Source organism: Pseudonaja textilis, chromosome 3, assembly GCF_049901715.1.
Source record: "Pseudonaja textilis isolate UNSWEBS1 chromosome 3, rPseTex1.2, whole genome shotgun sequence".
NCBI lineage: Eukaryota > Metazoa > Chordata > Lepidosauria > Squamata > Elapidae > Pseudonaja > Pseudonaja textilis.
Genome location: NC_141992.1, coordinates 11,021,947 through 11,043,311, shown reverse-complemented (window position 1 = coordinate 11,043,311; position 21,365 = coordinate 11,021,947). Strand labels below are relative to the sequence as shown.

General features: G+C 43.7%; 1 protein-coding gene and 1 long non-coding RNA gene across 7 annotated transcripts in view; one reads left to right on the top strand and one right to left on the bottom strand.

The window, feature by feature from the left end:
• Window positions 1–21,365, bottom strand: part of LOC148126006 (uncharacterized) — a 32,861-nt gene that overhangs the window by 6,606 nt on the left and 4,890 nt on the right. The window lies entirely within an intron of this gene.
• The window catches only part of SS18L1 (SS18L1 subunit of BAF chromatin remodeling complex), a 31,941-nt gene that overhangs the window by 9,213 nt on the left and 1,363 nt on the right, over window positions 1–21,365 (top strand). For 2 of the 5 annotated variants that reach the window (XM_026697284.2, XM_087928914.1), the window contains exons 4-11: window positions 1,540–1,684; window positions 3,179–3,376; window positions 4,743–4,907; window positions 7,297–7,398; window positions 10,704–10,796; window positions 12,454–12,573; window positions 16,224–16,351; window positions 17,900–19,811. In XM_026697284.2, coding sequence (XP_026553069.1) covers window positions 1,540–1,684; window positions 3,179–3,376; window positions 4,743–4,907; window positions 7,297–7,398; window positions 10,704–10,796; window positions 12,454–12,573; window positions 16,224–16,351; window positions 17,900–17,926 — 978 coding nt within the window. In that variant the 3' untranslated portion in view covers window positions 17,927–19,811. Of the gene's footprint in view, window positions 1–1,539; window positions 1,685–3,178; window positions 3,377–4,742; window positions 4,908–7,296; window positions 7,399–10,703; window positions 10,797–12,453; window positions 12,574–16,223; window positions 16,352–16,853; window positions 19,812–21,365 lie in introns of those variants that run through there. The other 3 variants (XM_087928916.1, XM_087928913.1, XM_087928915.1) reach the window with 2 other exon arrangements.

The following is a 21,365-nucleotide window of genomic DNA, read 5'->3' as shown; positions in this document are numbered from 1 at the left end:
AAGGAAAATATTTGTAGCTCAGGGTGAAATGAGGGGTCCTTTATCTTCTCTCTGAGCTTGATTGTTTTCTTGCAGATGTTTCACTCCTTAAAGTAGGTAACATCAGCAGCGCACCAATGACACACTGATGATATTACCTTGTTAGGTAATGAAACGTTTGCAAGACAACAACCAAGCTCAGAGAGTTCCAAGAATCCACGCTTCACAATGTGACCATGTAACACCTCTGTGAGTCACCCTGCCTGCCAGGAAAGAGCAATTAAAAGTGCTGCTGACCACCTATAAAGCCCTGCATGGCCCAGAACCAGGTTATCTGCAGGGTTATCTGCAGCGCCATCTCTCTCTGTCCCTATTTGCTATACCAGAACTGTCAAAATCAATGTCCTCTGGCTTCCATCTATTAGACAGTGCCATCTAGTGGCACCTAGGAGTTATGTCTCCACTATTGTTGCCCCTGAAACAGCATCCCCAACCTTATTGGCCTTCTGTAAATCATTAAACCTAGATGTGATCACATTTTTTTTTCTTTTGACCCTAACCTAAAAAATAGATGATGATGATAGCACTAGCACTTGAACTTATATACCGCTTCACAGTGCTTTACAGCCCTCTCTAAGCCAGGGGTCTCCAACCTTGGCCACTTTAAGACTTGTGGACTTCAACTCCCAGAATTCCTCAGCCAGCAAACCAGCAAAAAGCTGGCTAAAGGATTCTGGGAGTTGAAGTCCAGAAGTCTTAAAGTGGCCAGGGTTGGAGACCCCTGCTCTAAGCGGTCTACAGAATCAGCCCATTGCCCCCAACAATCTTGGTCCTCATTTTACCAACCTTGGAAGGATGGAAGGCTGAGTCAACCTTGAGCCTGTCAGGATTGAACTGTTGGCAGTCGGCAGATTTAGCCTGCAGTACTGCATTCTAACCACAGCGCCACCATGGCTCTTAGGTTGATTATGATGATTATTTGTCTTGTTTACATTGTGTTTCATTCTTTTGGGTTTAAGTTTTTCGGTGATCTATCTAGAGTCATGACGGCGAGATGGGCACCTAACTACAGGTAGTCCTCAACTTACAACAGTTCATTTAGTGATCATTCAAAGTTACAAAGGCACTGAAAAAAATCACTTATGGCCATTTTTTACAGTTACAACCTTTGCAACATCCCTGTGATCAAGTAATCAAAAATTAGATGCTTGGCGACTGGCATGTACTTATGATGATTGCAGTGTCCTGGGGTGATGTGATCCCCTTTTGTGACCTTTTGACAAAGATAGTCAATGGGGAAGCCAGATTCATTTAACAACTGGTTTGCTAGCTTATCAACTGCAATGATTCACTTAACAACGGAGGCAAGAAAGGTACTAAAATGTGGCAAAACTCATTTAACAAATGCCTCGCTTAACAGCAGAAATGTTGGGCTCAGTTGTGGTCGTAAGTCAAGGATTACCTGTATATCAGTTGTATCAATCCATCCATCCATGAAGAAAGAAAAAAAAAAACCAGCTCCTTTATGAAACACTTCGTCTTTTTGTTCCTTTCTCACAGCCACCAACACAAAACATGAACCTCGGCCCAGCTGGAATGAGTCAGAGTGCCTCCAATCAGTCTCTCCATTCACAGAGCAACCTCAGTGATGCAATCAGCACAGGGCTTCCAACATCATCTCTCATGCAGAGCCAAATTAGCAATGGTAAGTGGTCCATGGTTGCCTGGCAACTGCATCATGGCTGCTTGGAGCTGGTTTTAAAACTAATCAAGGTTGAGTGTTTAGAGCTGGCTGGGGTATTCTGGGAGTTGAAATCCAGGTATCTTAAAAGTGACCAAGATTGAGCAAAACACATTTTTAAAACCATGGGGGAAAATGTTTGCATCAGTTTATATAGCAGCGGCTAGGATTCTGCAACCACCATTGTTGCAGGAGGCCCAGATTGTTGGGAAGCTAAGCGTGAAAATGTTTGATCCTGTCTCAAATCAGTGTTGAACCATTTCACCTTCCATTTGCATTTCAAGAATATTCCAGAAAACGTTTGTGTGCAGAAGAAAAGGGGTGGGAAATCAAAGAAATTAAGAAGACTTAACAATTTGTTATTGCATAACCTTTCAGGGATCACAGTCATAGGAAGTTATTGTCCCTGTTTTGTTATTTCTATACCTGCTTGCCTGCTTGCCTATCCATCCATCTATCATCTGTCTGTCTCTCTCATCTATCTCCATCTCTAATATATATAAAACCTACTTTTATTATATCTATCTACTTATGTTTGTGTGTTTTATCTTTGTCTGTCTCTCTCATCTATCTCCATCTCTAATATATATAAAATCTACCTTTATTATATCTGTCTACTTATGTTTGTCTGTGTGTTTTATCTTTGTATTTATCTATCTATCTACCAATCTATCCATCTATCATCTGTCTGTCTGTCTGTCTTCCTATCCATCCATCCAATCTAATCTAATCTAGAGACCTCTTGAATTCCCAAATAATTCTGGGCATCTAACATCCCAAAGCAAGAAACAATAAAATGAAGGCAGTGCCAGAAGACATTTCATTCATGTCTACTCTAGTTACTTGCTATTTACCATAAAAAGATGAAAATCACACAACTAAAACATTAAGAATCGGTGGCTCAGTGGCTAAGGCGCTGAGCTTGTCGATCAGAAAGGTCGGCAGTTCGGCGGTTTGAATCCCTAGCGCTGCGTAACGGAGTGAGCTCCCATTACTTGTCCCAGCTTCTGCCAACCTAGCAGTTCGAAAGCATGTAAAAATGCAAGTAGAAAAATAGGGTGGGAAGGTAACAGCGCTCCGTGCACCTTCCGCGTTTAGTCATGCTGGCCACATGACCACGGAGACGTCTTTTCAGCTTTGAAACGGAGATGAACACCGCCCCCTAGAGTCGGGAACAACTAGCACGTATGTGCGAGGGGAACTTTTACTTAATTGAAAGTCTGTCTAAGAGAAGCGCCTTTAAAGACTTTTAAAAAGCGAGCCAAGAGGTCAGGCCCCTCAACTCAACAAGCATTATGTTGCAAGGAATTGCAAGGACCCAGAGAAAGCAACATGAGATTTTTGAGTTGGGTTGGGGTTTTTTGCCCCTTCTTTGCAGACACGGTGATTGATCAAAAAGTATGTTTTGCAGCCTGAACGTCTTTTTTTTTTTCTTCTTTCTGCTTGCTTTCTACCTAGGTCCTAACCACGTGTCTATGCAGCAGTCAGGTCAGAGTACCATGCCCACGACTTCCCTGAGCATGACTCTCAGTAGCCATGGAACTGGGCCCAGTTATAGCCACACGGTGCCTGCATCTCAGAGCGTTGCCATGCAAGGCCAGGGATCGATTGGCAACTACGTCTCGCGAGCAAATCTCAGCATGCAGTCCAACCCAGGTACGGTGGACTTAACTTTTGCCCTGCTTAGATCAATGCAGCCTCTTTGGTCTACAAGTGCCCACTTTGGCTTTCAATAATGGCAATCAATTCGTGACATCAATTCATTGATTAAACCACCCAACGAGATGCAGTGGAGTGGTGAGAAAAGTAAAAGTCCTGCAATTAGAGAGGAAAAAAAGCAAATGCAGAGGTCAAGAATAGGAATATTGACGGGATCAACCTATTTTCCAAAGCACCTGAAGGCCAGACAAGGAATAATGGATGGGAACTGATCAAGGAGAGATTCAGTTAGAAATAAGGAGAAATTTTCTAGCAGTGAGAACAATCAACCAGTGGAACAGAAGTTGCCTTCAGAAGTTGTGGGAGCTTCATCACTGGAGGCTTTCAAGAAGAGACTGGACTGCCATCTGTCAGAAATGGAGTAGGGTCTCCTGTTTGGGTAGGGGATTGGACTAGATGACCTACAAAGTCCCTTTCAACTCTGTTATTCTGTTGAGTACCTAGCTCAGCAATAGTAACTGTGAGAGGGATCTAGGTGTTAATGTAAATACTATTGGTTTCTTTCTCTGGAACTTAGCATGCCTAGTCTGTTCTGACCAAGGCGTCCTGAGACATTAATAATCATGCTGTTCCCAAAAACCATTTTTTTTATTTCAACGGCTGTGAATTATATGCATTCACAACCCATAATGAGTCCCAAACAGTTTATAAATAGTCCAACAGAAGTCTGCCAGTCTTTCAGGATAAGGATGATAAGCACCCACCTTTATCATCCTTGAAATGATGCCAATGACTAAATTGCCAATTAGCTGTACAAGGCCAAACAGAACACAAAATCAATATGGAGCTTCAGAGTTTAAACTGACCAGAACGAACAAAGTTGCTTCCTGCAAAGGCTCATGTCTCTTTGCTCCTCCTTTATGGCTTATGGGAGGGGCCAATCATCTCTAAGCCTTACTCCCGTGTCGCCCCTTTTGTCTTAACTGTTCTTGCCTTCTGGCAGCTCTGTGCAATTGCACACTGGGAACAGGCTCCCCCTGTTCCTCTGCCTTGCTGCTGTCAGATTCTTCGGAGTCAGCACATAACTCTCAGATGGTCCTGGTCCCATCTCTGTGTTGGACACAGATCCCTCGTCTGAATCTTCCCCAGACTCCAGGACTGGCCCATGTTCCTCCCCACTGTCCAACTCTGCTGCCAGCTCCTCAGGCCGCCGGCGGACCACAACACAGTCAACCCAAGCAGTCTTGGTTAATTAATGGGGTTAATGGTTTAGGAGTTTGTGCAAACTCAGAAACTGGGTTAGTTCAGCAGCCAAGTTAAGCATGTCGTGGCTTAACCCAGCTTGCAATTCTTTGTGTTGCAGTTTCCATGATTCACCAGCAAGCAGCGACATCCCATTACAACTCTCCGCAAGCGGGAACCCAACATTACCAAGGGCAGTCTTCCATTGCCATGATGAGCCAGAGTAATCAAGGAAACAGCCTCATGGGGCAGCGGCCAATGGGCTCTTACCGAGCTTCACAGCAAGGTGAGTGTAAAAAGGTGTGTGTGTGTGTGTGTGTGTGTGTGTGTGTGTGTTTCCAGATGGATAAAGATTCCCAGAGACCCTTGTGCAAATTGCAAGCAGCAATCTTCTCAATACTTGTGAGGATCCCTGTCCATGGCACCCCAAGGAAAGCCGTTGGAAACAAAACAACAGACAGTCTAGCACTGATGATGTTACCTAGTTAGGGTAATGAAACGTCTGCAAGAAAACAAGACAGCTGAGAGAGCACCTAGGAATCCACAAAATAACAGACACTCTAATCTATTAATTGGTTCAGTTGGCAGAATTCATGAAACCTTACCCCTTTAATCTTAATAAATCAGGAGTGTCAACCTCAAGGCCTGCGGGCCAGATCTGGCCCGCGGGGTGCTTAAATCTGGCCCATGGGGCCAGCCTGGAAATAGCAAAGGCCAGCCCTTGGTGCCTCTGGCAGCCAAAACAGGGTTTGGAGGAGCCACACGCAGTGGTGGGATTCTACCAGTTCGCACCTATTCATTAGAACCGGATGTTAATATTCTAAGCAGTTCAGAGAACCGGTTAGAAGAAATTACTGGGCTAATCCTGTAAGGAAGGCAGTTAGGAAACATTCTGGTGTTGCTTACAGAAACTGCCTCTCTGTTAACCCTTATTACATTCTTGGCAGGACTAGACTTCCTGTCTCAGGAACTTCTCTGGAGGTTTTTTCCCCTCCTTTGCTGGTACTTTGCTTGTGTGGAGTGACCATTCAAAGTTACACTGGCACTGAAAAAAAGTGACTTATGATCCTTTTTCACACTTACGACTGTTGCAGCATCCCCACAGTCATGAGAGGCCAGGCAAGGAGATGCCTGCCTCGATGTGACTGATATTGAGTTGGCCATGCCCAGCCAATAACATGACCACCAAGCCATGCCCACCAACTAAGCCATGCCCACAGAACCAGTTGTTAAAAAAATTGAATCTCACCCCTGGCCACACGGGGCCCCTCTGTGCCCCGTTTTTGGCCTGGACGGCTTCCTATAGCACTCTACCGTCCAAAACGTGGCGCAGGAGGGCACCTCCCCGCACCCCATTTTGTCCAGCAAGGTGCTGCAGGAGGCCGTCCTAGGTGAAAACAAGGTGGGGAACCTTGCATACCCCGCTGTACCCTGTTTTGGCCAGCGGTGCCGCAGGATGCCGTCCAGGCTGAAAACAGCACGTGGGGAGGCCTCGTGTGGCCCACTGTGTCCTGTTTTCATTAGCAAGATGCTGCAGGAGGCCATGTCCCCTCCACTCCCCTCCCGGCCCACAGAGGAGAATTACAAGGCTGATCCGGCCCTCGAAGAAATCCAGTTTGACGCCCCTGCAATAAATCTTGCTAAAAAGTAGTCTGAAAATCGTAGTTGGAAAAGCATTACTTTTAATTCAAGTCTCCCGAAAGGCTTGATGGTAGCAATAGCAATTAGACTTACATGCTGCCCTGCAGTGCTTTTACAGCACTCTCTCTGGGTGGTTTACAATGTAGAAGCATTATTTGCTTACTACCCCCAACAACCTGGGTCCTCATTTTACCGACCTCGGAAGGACAGAAAGCTGAGTCAATCTTGAGCTGGTTAGGATCGAACGCCAGGCTGTGAGCAGAGTTTGCCTGCAGTACTGCATTCCAACCACTGTGCCAGTCCTTACGAAGCCTCCTCCTCTGAACAGTTGGGTGTAATGGTTAAGGCATCAGGATAGCAACTGGGAGACTGTGAGTTCTAGTCCTGCCTTGAGCATGAAACCAATGAAGTGACCTGTCACTTTCTCTCAGCCTAGGAAGGAGGCGATAGCAAAGGGGGCTCTAACCCCCAGTCCATGGACCGGCACCAGGCCACGGCATTGCCAGAAACCGGGCTGTGCAAACAAGCGAAGCCCATCCGTGGGATGCAGGCAGCGTGCAAAACCACGCCTCTTCCAGTCCACCGAAAAACCTCTCTCCATGGAACTGGTCCCTGGGGCCCAAAAACTGGGGGGGCCACTGCAATAGCAGACCAAACCACTTCTGAAAAATCTTGCCAACAAAACTGCAGAGACCTGCCCAGGAAATCTCTGAAAATTAGACATAGTTGAATGGAAGGAAGAAAACAACCCACCCTTCTGGATGTCCAATAAACCGGAAAGATAATACTTTGTAAACATAATCTCATCTAAAGATCCTAAGACACATATTTAACATTTTTAAAAATATTAACCCACTTTCAACAGTTCATTCCAAATTTCTCACCGAGTTCCATGATCTGACTTAACTGATATTCTTCAGTTGCCTATAAAAACAGGCTAAGGTTAGAGTCATAAAAACATCTTTCCAACTCTAATCCCAATGTAGGAATTTTCAGTGCCGCTGACACTCTTAATATTTTTCTGTGTCTTTCAGGTTCTTCTCAGCAGTACATGGGTCAGGAGGAATATTATAGTGAGCAATACAGTCATGGACAAGGATCTTCAGAACCCATGAACCAGCAATATTATCCTGATGGTAATGGTGCTGAACAGGGAGAGATGTATGCCCACATGGCACTGAATTGCAAGAGGCTTAGGACATAAAGTAAAACGATAAACTAGAGGTTGTGACCTGAAAATAGGAATAGGAATAGGAATAGGAATAGGAATAGGAATAGAATAGAATAGAATAGAATAGAATAGAATAGAATAGAATAGAATAGAATAGAGAATGGGATGGAATGGCATGGAATAGAATAGAGAATGGAATGGAGTGGAGTGGAGGAGTGGAGAGTGGAGTGGAGTGGAGTGGAGTGGAGTGGAGTGGACTGGAGTAGAGTAGAGTAGAGTAGAGTAGAATAGAATAGAGAATGGAATGGAATAGAATAGAATAGAATAGAATAGAATAGAATAGAATAGAATAGAATAGAATAGAATAGAATAGAATAGAATAGAATAGAATAGAATAGAATAGAACAGGACCTTGGAGGTCTTCTACTCCAATCCCCTGCTCAGGCATGAAACCCTATACCATTTCAGACTGAGGTGGCCCAGAGGTGAAGTTCTCGCCTCACAATTGGAGGCTGTAAGTTCGATCCTAGGTAGAAGCTAATATTTGGAATAGCCTGTCCTGCTTGATCAGGGGGTTGAACTAGATGACTTCTAAGGTCCCTTCCAACTCTGTTATTCTATGATCTAATAAATGGTTGTCCAATCTCTTCTTAAAAACTTCCAGTGTGGGAACACCCACAACTTCTGGAGGCAAGCAGTTCCACTGGTTAATTGTTCTAACTGTCAGGAAGTTTCCCCTTAATTCCAGGTTGCTTCTCTCCTTGATTAGTTTCCACCTGTTGCTTCTTGTCAGCTGCTTTGGAGAATAGCTTGACTCCCTCTTCTTTGTGGCAGCCCTTAAGATATTGGAAGACTGCTATCATGTCACCCCTAGGCCTTCTTCTCATCAAACTAGACATACCCAATTCCAGCAACTGTTCTTAACCAGGGGTCTCCAACCACCAGTCTCTGGACCGACACTGCGCCTGACATGTCAGAAACTGGTCCAAACGAAGCTCCGTCCATGGGATGCAGGCAGTACACAAAACCACGCCCCCTCCGGTCCATGGTAAAACCTTTCTCCATGGAGCCAGTCCCTGGTGCCCAAAAGGTTGGGGGGGGGGAGCGTGCTGATTTAAACTACAGATAGTCCTCAACTTACGACCACAATGGATCCCAAAATTTCTCTGCTGTTAAATGAGACATTGGGCAAGGGAGTTTTGCCCCATTGTTTCTTGCCACAGTTCTTAAGTAAATCCCTGCGGTTGATAAGTTAGTAACCCATTGGTTAAGAAAACCTGTCTTCCCAATTGCCTTTGCTTGTCAGAAGGTCGCAGAAGGGGATTACATGACCCCAGGGATACAGCAATGGTCATAAATATGAACCAATTGCCAGGCATCTGTATTTTGATCACGTAACCATGGGGATGCCGCAAAGGTCGTAAGTGTGAAAAATGGTCATAAGTCACATTTTTCAGTGCTGTCGTAGTTCACTAAATGTTCACTAAACAGTTCACTAAATGAACTGTTGTGTAAGTCGAAGCCTACCTGTATAAGCATCTATAGAGGTCAGCATTGTGGAGGACAGATTAAACTGTGCCACCATGCAGACTCTGCCGTTGTTTAATCTCAGCCATGTGCATTTAACACATTTAGAGGTGACCAGTACGAAGGGAGGAATAATCTAATAATCTCCACGCTGTAATTGTTTAATTTAAACTACCTGCATCAACTCATTTAGAGGACACCAGCGTTGAGAATAGGTTAAAGTTGTTGCAGCTTTACTCAGCAATTTCAGGAGAATAGATCCGTGATGGCGAAGCTATGGCACATGTGCCACAAATGGCACACAGAGCCATTTGTGCTGGCACACGAGCCACAGGCAAACTTAGCTCTCTGTGCATGCCCACGCCTCATAGCTGATTTTTTTGTTCAGTTGGTTTGAGGTCTTTTTCGGCCTCCCAGAGGCTTGGGAAAAGCCTCTGCAAGGCTTTTAGGTCAAATTATAGGCCCTTTTCATCACTTCCTGTAATACCGGAAGTGACGAAACGGGCCTATAATTTGGCCTGAGAAGACTTGCAGAGGCTTTTCCCAAGCCTCTGGGAGGCTGAAAAAGGCCTCAAAGCAGCCGAAAAATCAGCTGTGAGGCGCAGGGCAGGTAAGGGGGAGTGGGTATGGGGATTGCATGTGAATGCACAGGGGGTGTGGGGAGGAGGGGCATGCATTGCATTCTGGGTACTGGCACGCGAGTATGGGCGTGCTGGCGCGCTTGCAATTTTTGCCACAGGAGCCCAAAAAGGTTAGCCACCACTGGAATCTAGATGGTCTGGTGGCTAGGGAGTGAATACCCATCAAACCAAGATTTTAAATCTGGTGGAACCAATTAAAATTTCCACTGGATGCAAATGATCTTTTCAGCTGTGTTCAAACTGTGAACTGGAATATCATTGATTTTAATGGCACATTTAATTCCCTTTGTAACTTCTTGTGTTTTTAAAATCATCCACTCCTATAATTTCCCAAATTGCCGTTGTACAGGCTAGCTGGAGGATTTTAAGTATAGGAGCCCACAGGGAAGGTGTGCGGTCAAGCAACAAAACGTGGGTTGCCACTAAAGAGGCCACTTCAGTCCTTTTTAATTGGGCCATGACATCACCTGCAAGCATGTCAACATGGCAGCCAGTAACATGTGATTGAAGTCGCACTCTTTTTACATGTGTCACAGCTCCAAGTTGGCAAAAGCAAAGGTGGAAAAAATAGCCCCGGAGGCAGTAGGATGTGGCTTGTCTAGATGACTGAAAAGGGACAGAAACCTACATGAAACACGACTGTATTCTTTGCTCCTCGGAAATGTCATAAGATATGTTTCTCACGGAATGTGAATTTCACTGTTCTAAAATTCAGGCAGTTAAAATCGCTTCTTCCTTTAGAAGTCTGCTTCTAACGTCTGCTATCTTTTTCCTCACCAATCGAAGTGGTTTTATCCAACGGTCCGTCGGTAGTTTGATCCTGCAAAACTGGAGAAATGTATTAGGTTATCCTTTTTCTGTGGAAAATTGCAGCTTGTAAAAAAGTTTGCAGCAGAAAACTCCAATGCTTAGGATGCTTCCAGGCAAGCTGTAAATAGTTCCGATGCAAAAAAAAAATCCAGATAAAAATGTAGCATAACGGGTCCCTTCTCCCTTTGACCCCATGTTGGATGCCTCTTCCTTTTCTAAGGCATATAAATCTTTTTCTTTAAACTCTGTTTTCTGACATCTTTTTTTATGGTTTTTTGTTATCTGAAAATAGGCCATGGTGATTACGCGTATCAGCAGTCGTCTTATTCTGAGCAAAGCTACGATCGATCGTTTGAGGAGTCCACACAGCACTACTACGAAGGAGGTAGGGGGAATCAGCGATCTTGCAAAATCAAAGCAATTTTCCAAAATGCAATCACGCCTTTAAATTGCAGTAATGAAGTATGAATTCTCCATGTTGCAGGGGTGGGCAATCCACAGCCATTTGCCACTCTACCGCTCTGTGTAGATGTTACAGTGTAAACAAATAAGTAGGTAAAGAGTAAAAGTTCACACACAAACCTCCCTAAATACATCTGTATTTTAAATGAACACCAGATGTTCCTGTGTGAGGGGTCCTCTCTGAGCTTGCTTATTTTCTTGCAGACGTTTCCTTACCCAAACTAGGTAACATCATCAGTGCTAGTAAGGAGTGGGTTTTGCTGTCAGTTTTATATTTTGGTGGCTTGCCTGTGAGTGTTGGTGAGGGTAGTCTTAGATCAGGGGTGTCAAACTTGATTTCATTGAGGGCTGCATCTGGGTTGTGTTTGACCTTGGAGGGCTGGGGGTGGCATGGCAATGGTGGGCTTGGCCAGCTCGACATCACTCATGCCAGGGGCACCTGTCATGCCAAGTGTTAAGGCGGGACTTCCCTGAGACCCTCCCTCACTCTCATTATAATCTATCTTCCTTCCTTCCTTCCTTCCTTCCTTCCTTCCTTCCTTCCTTCCTTCCTTCCCTTCCCTTCCCTTCCCTTCCCTTCCCTTCTCTTCTTTCCTTCCCTCTCCATTCTCCTTTCTTCTTCCTTCCCCTCTTCCCTTATATTTCCTCCCTTGCTCTCTTCCCATCTTCCCTTCTTTGTCTTTCCTCTTTCCCTTTCTCCTTTCCTGTCCCTTCTTGCATGCTCAAATGCAAAAGGGGAAACATTTCTCTTTTTGTTTTGTTTTTAATTTGTTTGGCTAGCCCACTGTCAGCGAAAAATGGAGGCGTTGTGGGCCGGTCCTTCACTGTTTCCAGGCCGGCCCACACAGGCCAGATCTAAGCACCCTGTGTGCCGGATCTGACTTGCGGGCCTTGAGATTGACACCCCTGTGTTAAAGATTCTTTGATTGGGCTACTTGCTGTCAGTTCTTTGGCAGTTTCTTAATTGGGGTATTGTTTGATTATTGGTCTGATTTTAACCTTGTAGTTAATCAGTGTTGATCTGGGGGCTGATTACTGATGCAGAGTTGCTTGGGTCTTCTTGTTCCCTTTTTGGCTGGTTTATTGTCTCTTTTACATAATCTACAGATGTTGTTAATGTCTATTAATGGCTAATTTGTCAGAGTGCCAGGCTTCTAGAAATTCCCTGGCATTTTGGGACTTGGCCTGGTCTAGAATTGTCACATTTCCCCAGCTGAAACTGTGGTTAAATATGTTCTAGATGTTGCGAAATTAAAGAATTTTAATCATGCCTTTGGACTGCCAGTTGGTGTTCATGAATGCGTTCTGCTTGTCTTCTGCCTGTTTGTCCTGCATGTTGGGTGCTGCAGTTCTTACATTGCATGTTATAGATGACTCCTGTTTTTAATTCTGGGGTTGCTGAGTCTTTGGGTTCATTTAGGATGTTTTGGAGGGCTTTAGTTGGCTTGTGTGCTACGCTGTGATTCCATGTGGATGCTGTTATGTTCCTGTGTTACAATAGAGAAACGGAATGTATATGCTAACCTTCCTTGTGTGTATTATAATCTTGCCAATCCATTGTGCTGTTCTGTTCTCTTTAGGGAATTCCCAATATAGCCAGCAACAAGCCGGATACCAGCAAGGAGCTGCCCAGCAGCAAACATATTCCCAACAGCAATATTCAAATCAACAAAGTTATCCAGGACAGCAACAAGGATATGGTGAGAACATCCCCAATTGTGCATTTTGTTGGGCAGAAAATGTCAATTCTGACTTCAGGAAGACTGGGAGAAATTCTTAACAGAGTCTATCTCTATCCCCAGAACCTTTGTGTCTTCACACCAGATTGTGCTGAAGAAAACTGAGCAGATTCAGATGTGGGTTTGCTTCTTGGTGGTTTGGTGTATAGGTGTCCAATGATGTATTCAATACAAGTAGTACTCAATTTACAAGCATTCGTTGAGTGACCATTCAAAGTTACAATGGCACTGAAAAAAGTGACTTATGACTGGTTCTCACACTTACATCCGTTGCATCCTCATTGTCACATGATGAAAATATGGGTGCTTTTGGCAACTGGCAACTGGCATGTATTTATGGTGGTTGCACTGTCCGGAGTCATGTGATCACCATTTGTGACCTTCACAGCTGGCAAAGTCAGTGGGGAAGCCAGATTCACTTAACAACCACATGGCTCATTTAACAACTGCAGTGATTAACCATGGCAAAAAAAAAAGACTGCAAAATGGGGCTGTCTTGCTGAGGAGTGGAAATCTTGGACTCAATTGTGGATTTAATTCGAGGACTACCTCCCATCGGATCTATGACTGTTCGCCACGGCCAACTCACCACAGCCAACTTTACATGGCCAACTCACTGCTGGACAAGAGTTACACTAATATCAAAGAAATGGTGGGACAGAATCATTGAAGAAAGGATGCCAAAGGAAGGACACAATAAAATGTGAATGACAAAAATCAAAACTTTTTAAACTTATTTAAAATAATTCAACTGAATTGATACATCGTCCCGCAGCGAGTTGTCCTGTGGCAAGCTGGCCATGGTGAATTGGCCGCAGCGAGTTGTCCTGTGGCAAGCTGTCCCATTCCTCAATCCATCCCAACGGGAAGGCAGGCTCCCCAGTAAGATTAGTACCTGAGGGGAACCTTCCACACCAGCCCAGACTAAACCGAACGCTCCAGTTTTTATTTCAAGGCTGAACAATAACCTCGGGGGAATTAGCACATCGATTCTAACTGCTGCAATTAGCTTGGCTATAAAGGGGTTCGGTACATAAAGAGAAGTTTACACACAAGTTAATGGTTGCAACTCATCTCAAGGCCTTCACGCACAAAACGAAACCTTCAGGGGGTTCTTGCCTCATAATTGGAACAAAAAAAACATGTCAACTCCGTGGAAAGAGCCTCAAAGATAGACAGCTTGAAGAGCTTAGAAGGAAGTCCTTTATTCCAGAGCCGAATTCCAGGCCAGCAATCAAAAAAGCCTGGGGTGACTTCACAAGAGGAACTAGAAGCTGAAGAAAGGCAGGTGAAAGGAGCAGGAGAGCTGTTTCCATCAGAGATGGAGCAGTGGTGGTTCAGCCTGGTTCTGCCAAGCCGGTACCAGTGATGAGAAGTGGAGACCAAACAGGTTCCCCCCCCCCGCTCTACTGTTGGGCCCGCCCACCCACCAGAGCTCCCACTCTCACATTTATCCTCTGCTTTTGAAGCGCAGCTGCTTTGCACAGCACAGCAGACTGCCGCGCTGCTGAAGCAACCAGGAGAGTACAGGCTTGCAGGAGGTGAGTTGCAATGCCTCTCCGCCTGTGCAAACACCTCTGCGCCAGCGCAAAGTGTGTGCTTAGCGCATGCACGCAAGCAAAGTGTGTGCAAGCCACGCCCACTGAACCGGTGGTAAAGCTTTTCGAATCCCACCACTGAGATGGAGGTCCAGGAGATGTTCCTAAGGAGCAAGAGTTCTGGCTGTCAGGGTTCCACATAATACATCCATAACAAACAAAGCTCCAAGGCAAGGAGATTCCTCCAAGAATAGCTTTATTGGACATATCATATTGGCACAGTTTGGGTGAAAACCGACTCTGAAGATTTCTGCGGTTTTCACCTATTTAAAAGTAAACCCTTTCCCCAATCAGTCAGATGGTCAAAACAAGGTGCTGTCCGGCCGCCTGGTAACATCGCTCCTCCACTCTCTCTCTCTGGCCAGGTCTTAAAATGTCCTTGGTTCTCAAGAGAAAGTATTTTGCTTTGGCTACAAAACCCCAGCTATCTCTTAATTCCCCCTTCGCTATTCCCTCAGCTCCAGTATGGCAACACAGAAGCCTCAAAATGGCTGAAGTCAGGTCAGCTTCAGGGTTGACACTGGCTTCCAGAACAAGTAGCCCTTGACTTACAACAGTTTGTTTAGTGATGGTTTGAAGTTACAACAAAGGTTGGAGAGAAATTGAAAAAGTGACTTACGACCGTTTTTTTGTACTTACTCAGCATCTCCATGGTCACGTGATCAAAATTCAGATGCTTGGCAATTAACTCAGATTTATGACGGTTGCAGTGTCCCAGGGTCATGTAATCACCTTTGGTGACCTTCTGACAAGCAAAGCCAATGGGGAAGCCGGATTCACTTAACAACCGTGTTACTAACTTAACAACTGCATTGATTCATTTAACTTTGGCAAGGAAGGTCGTAAAATGGGGCAAAACTCATGTACCAAATGTCTCACTTAGCAACAGAAAGTTGGTCTCGGTTATGACGTAAATCAAGGACCCACCTGTATGTAACGGAGCCTGCCCATTATGGTTGCAAATCATGACAGATAAACTGGGCACCTATGTGTTTGCTTAAAATGACCCTCATTACTGCTGTTCCCAGTTGACCCTTAAAAGACCATACTTAGGTGGCCTTAAGTGATCATTAAGCAGAGGATGGGATGCCTCATAGAACAACAGAATTGGAAGGGACCTTGGAGGTCTTCTAGTCCAACCCGTGGGCGAATAGGCGGCAAAATAAATTTAATAAATAAGGAATAAAATAAATAAATAACTCCCTGCTCAGGCAGGAAACCCTGTACCATTTCAGACAAATGGTTATCCAATCTCTTCTTCAAAACTTCTGAAGTTGGAGCATTTACAACTTCTGGAGGCAAGCTGTACCACTGCCCCCAGAAGTTGGAAATGTTCCAACATTGGAAGTTTTTAAAGAAGAGGTTGGATAACCGTTTGTCTGAAATGGTACAGGGTTTCCTGCCTAAGGGGTAGAGGGGGCCCTGGATGTGGGAGGAAGTCCCACCCCGCCTTCCCTCCACCCATCTCCCATCACCAGGTCACATTTTTCAGTGCCATTGTAACTTTAAACAGTTACAAAACTACCTGTTTGTATGTTGAGGACACACAACAGCACTGGAAGCTTTCAAGAAGAGACTGGACAGCCACCTGTCAGAAATGGTATGGGATCTCCTGCCTGAGCAGGAGGTTGGACTAGATGACCTACAAGGTCCCTTCCAACTCTATATTCCGTAACTTAAGGACTACCTGTAAACCAATTTGGACTCTGCTTTGTGAAGCGAAGAGTGCCTCACTTTTTACAGCTTATAATTAAAGTGTGTCACTTTTCCTCAACTTTCCTCTCTCTAGCCGTGCACTCGGTCTATTTCAAAGGTTAGAGAGGAATTGAAGGCCATCAAAGACTGTCCTTTTCTTTCTGCTAAACCTCCTGTTTGCTAAATACAAAAAGTAAACCAGCCACCGCAAAACAGCAAACCAAAGAACTTGCAAGTTGGGATTTGACACCTGTCTTTTGAACTCTTGTCAAGACTTTTGCTGTTTTGTGTGTGTGTGTGTGTGTGTGTGTTTTCCAGGACCTGCCCAAGGAACATCAACACAGTATTCCAGCTACCAACAAGGACAGGGCCAACAGTATGGAAGCTATAGAGCTTCACAAACCGGCCCATCTGCGCAGCAACAGAGGTCTTATGGCTATGAACAGGTAAGCTGGGAAGGGATTGAAATGACATGAGAAACGTTAAGCTGGGCAAAACGAGAACTGTAGACCAAAAGAGTGTTGGGAAGCTCCAGGTATGGGAGCTTTACAGAAATAGTTGGGAAATTAGAATAGAGTAGAGTAGAATTAGAATTAGAATTAGAATTAGAATTAGAATTAGAATTAGAATAGCATAGCATAGCATAGCATAGCATAGCATAGCATAGCATAGCATAGCATAGCATAGCATAGAATAGAATAGCAGAGTTGGAAGGGACCTTGGAGGTCTTCTAGCCCAACCCCCTGCCTAGCAGGCAACCCTACACCAGTTCAGACAAATGGTTATCCAACATCTTTTAAAAAACTTCCAGTGTTGGAGCATTTACAACTTCTGGAGGAAAATTGTTCCACTGATTAACTGTTCCAACTGTCAGGAAATTTCCCCTTAGTTCGAGGTTGCTTCTTTCTTTGATTCGTTTCCACCCATTGCTTCTTGTCCTGCCTTCAGGTGCTTTGGAGAATAGATGGACCCTCTCTTCTTCGTGGCAGCCCCTGAGATATTGGAACACTGCTATCATGTCTCCCCTAGTCAGACAATCAAATAAGACAGATTTGCTTGAACTACTTGTTTTCTGGGCAGAGAATCTAGTCTACTGTGTGTTTTAAGATAATGTTATGTTTTATCTGAAATATTTAGTGAATATTTACTTTCATTTCACTCAAGGGGGTCAACAGCATTGCACCCACAATATTCCAGTAAGGGGTCTATGAGCTTGCAAAACTAAACCAGAAGGATTACCTCTTAAAAAAGATGAAAACAGATGAAAATAAGGTTTCTCGAAAGAGAAATCACCAAGAACTAATCAAATTTGAAGGTTTTTTTTTTTTTAAAAAAGAGAGAGGTCTTTTTGGTACCTGTGGCCTCAAAAGATGGACCTGGTATTTGAGAAACGATCAGTACAGGCAGTCCTCAACTTATGACAATTGAGCCCAAAATTTCTGTTGGTAAACTAGACAGTTGTTAAGTGGGTTTTGCCATGTTTTATGACAGCTGTTAAGTGAACCGCTGCAGTTGTTAGGTTAGGAATATGGTTGTTAAGTGAATTTGGCTTTCCCCATTAACTTTGCTTGTCAGAAGGTCACAAAAGGGGATTCCATGACCCCGGGACACTGCAGCCGTCATAAACATGAGTCAGCTGCTAAGCATCTGGATTTTGTGACCGTGGGAATACTGTAATAAGTGTAAAAAAGTGTTTCATTTTTTCCCAGTAACTTCAAACAGCCATTAAACAAGTTGTAAGTCAAAGGCTTTGCTGGAATTTTTCTTCTGTTCTCCCTTCAAATATTTTTCCTAATTCTATCAAGCTTGGAGAAGGTTGTCTCTTCGCCCTGCTTGATCGCTTTTGAGAAGATCTGACAGATAATTTGGAAAGCTTTTCTTCGCCGTCCTTAAATTCTATAATGGAAAAGGAAGGCGTACTTTACACTGTATGTAGAAATGAATTATTTACAATTCATTTTCTCTCTCTTGTTCACTTTCCCGTTGTTTAACAGGGCCAGTATGGAAACTATCAGCAATAAAATGACAAGCGCCTGTGTCAAATTTGTTTCAATATTTATGTCCATTTTTTTGGAACTTGGATGTACGGGCAAGTCTTTTTTTTTCTTCTTCCTTCTTCTTCTTTTTAAAATGATTGATGATTGATGGATCGTAAGATGTTGGATACCGCTGTAGCACAAAGAAGCATTTGTATGTGAAATAGTATTCATTTCATGCTGGATATGAATCAGTGCACTACAGTACTGGCAATGAGGTGATGTTTGAATGGTCTGGTACACTTTTGTGCTGTTGTTAATAATCCTTGCAGAGGTTCTTTCGTCACTTGTTCCCACTTCCTCTTTCGACGTACGAAACCCATTCGAGAAACCAAGAAGGTCCCACAGCTTCTGTTGACCTGATTATTATTATTATTTTCACAAGATCATCGACAACCTTAGCATCCTTCAGATCGGATGGACCACCACGCAGCTGGAAGATGTTTGTGGGTTGTGTGACAAGCACGTCACTGAATATATCTCTTGTTTTCTGTTCACCCAACTGGTTCGGCATCGGAATATCCAAACCCGGAAGTGTTTCAGCTATTCCGGGTGCACTTCCTTTGAATTGCATTGGTCTTTGTTAGATTTTATTCAGGCTCAAGGTATTCCGAAAAGTATTTAATTGAGCTATGATTAAAACCACAGCTACTGGTGGCACAACGGTTAGAGTGCAGCACTGCAAGCTACTTCTGCTGATTGCCGGCTGCCTGCAATTTGGCAGTTCAAATCTCACCAGCCTCAAGGTCGACTCAGCCTTCCGAGGTGGGTAAAATGAGGACCCAAATTGTTGGTGGCAAGAGGCTGACTCTGTAAACCGCTTAGAGAGGGCTGTAAAAGCTCTGTAAAGCGGTATATAAGTCTAAGTACTACTACTGGGATGCAGGGAGATATATTTGAGATTTGCTCAGTGTTCTGTTTGCACGATAGTAATCTTGCCTATGACTGCTAACTCATCCTCAATTTGTGACAACATAGAATAATAGGGTTGGAAGGGACCCTAAGGGTCTTCTAATATAACCACCTGCCCAAGCAGGAGACTGTTTACCATTCTGGATAAATTACAGGTAGTCCTCGACTTACAACCACAGTCGAGCTCAAAATATCTGTTGCTAAGCAAGACACTTGTTAAGGGAATTTTGCACCAATTTACAAACTTTCTTGCCAAAGTTGCAAAGTGAACCACTGCAGTTAGTGATATGGTTGTTGAGTGAATCTGGCTCCCCACTGACTTTGCTTGACTGAAGGTCGCAAAAGGGGGAATGCATTTGTCATAAATATGAGTCAGTTGCCAAGCATCCAAATTTTGATCATGTGACCGTGAGGCTGCTGCAATGGTCGTAAGTGTGAAGATACTGTCTTAACTCAGTTTTTTCACTCCTGTTGTAATTTTGAATGCTCACTAAATGAACTCTTGTAAGTCAAGGATTCCCTGTTTTTGATTATTTGATCGCTGGAATTTATTCTTAAATTTACATTGGAATAGACATGGAGGTGGGATATATGATGGCTTTATAGCTCCTAACCAATCAATACCAAGGAAATATTTATCTGCAGAAACATTGGCAAATGTTACAAAGAAATGTATATTGACCCAAAGGGGCTTTCTTTCAAAAGGCAACTGGACTTTCTTGTTTTGCTTGAAGAGGTTTCGCTTCTTATCCAAGAAGATTCCTCAGTTCTGAGGAATTCTAGTGGAGAAGGGAAGGATTTTTATTCCTTTCATTCCAAGAGCACTTTTAAACTGGGTAACTGAGAATCTCCATAGACAAATGTATATTGAGCTTTTAGGGGAAAAAATCATACTGTGATTTTATTTTGCTTTTTAAGCATATTAATATTATTAATGTATATTAAAAATACACATTTACCCTGTGTATTTTCACCTTAGTTAACAACCTACCACCCCACCCCTCACAAAAAAAACCCCACCCACTGATCTTTTTCTGCCAGTCAACAATATTACCAGGACATGTATTTCCACTCTGGAAGGCCAAAATGCAGGATTTGTTTGTTTTTTAAAATGCTGCTCAACTCAAGATTCTTTGTGTAGCAGTGGATGAACTGAGTCATAAATTCATATGCATAGATTTGGCATAATGTAGTTTGTATGTTGCATCCTCAGAAGAATACAAAGCAGATTTAACAAACTATGGTTGAAGAATTCCAGAGTCACCATGTAGGGGGACAGAGGCGGCATAAAAATGTAATAAATAAAAAATTCTGGCGTAGCATTATAAGCGAACAAAGGATGTGTTCAAGTGAATAGGGACTGTTACTCTAGAGCAGGGGTATCAAACTCAAGGCCACTGGCCCAACCTGGAAACAGTGAAGGACCAGCCTACGGTGCATCTGCCAGTGAAAACGGAGCTTGGCAGATCCACATGCAGCCTCCCAAAAGCTCCCCGAGCTCCATTTTTGCTGGGAGAAGGTTGCAGAAAACTTTCGCGGCCTAAAACGGAGCCCAGGTAGGTTGCACACAACTTCCCTGAGCTCCGTTTTCACCGGCAGAGAGCTGCAGGAGGTCGTCGCGCAGAGATGGGATTCAATTTTTTTTTACTACCGTGGCTTGGTGGGTGTGGCAGGGGAAAGATACTGTAAAATCTCCAGTCAGAGGTGGTATTTGCAGTTCTCCAAACTACTCAAAATTTCCACTACTGGTTCTCCAGAACTGGTCAGGACCTGCTGAATGCCACCTCTGCTGTTGCGGCCGAAAACGGACCCTCAGTGAGTGACGTCTAGCTGGCCACAGCCACCCTGGCCACATCATGCCAGTCTCCCCAAGTCAACCCTGATGTGGCCCTCAGTGAAATCAAGTTTGACACCCCTGGTCTAGAGGGACCCAAAACCAATTTTCTGCCATCTTAGTCTCTTGAATTAACTAGCACAGTTTACAACATTCCAAAAACCGGCCAAATTTACTTAATTGGCATGGAAGAATCTAGCCTGTAATATTCTTTAAAGCCTTATGTTCAATATGCTTTTGCTTACATTTTTTAATGTTTTAGACTGTGCCCCAGAGATTAACAGGGACAAAAATTAATTGATTAAAAAAGTGAATCTATGAAAAGTACAGATGAGACATTCCTACCGCACAAAATCTCATCACTTATAGCAACTACAGAATGCTATGGATTCTCATCTATGGATAAGAATATCAATAGCAAAACTATATAGGTACTAAGTTAGTGGTTATTTTTAAAAAAGTAAAGGGAACGTGCAAAATAAACATGCAAACATGCAAAATAAACATCTTGCCAAATGTTATGTTCTTTTTCTCTCCATCCAAAGGGACTTGGATAACAACCAATTAATTAGTTATCAGTTAAAGAAAAACCCTGATATATCTAGTGCTACAAATAGGAGAAAGCAGATATTTAAAAAACTATAACATCCTCCCACATTTTAAGAGCTGGAATAATGT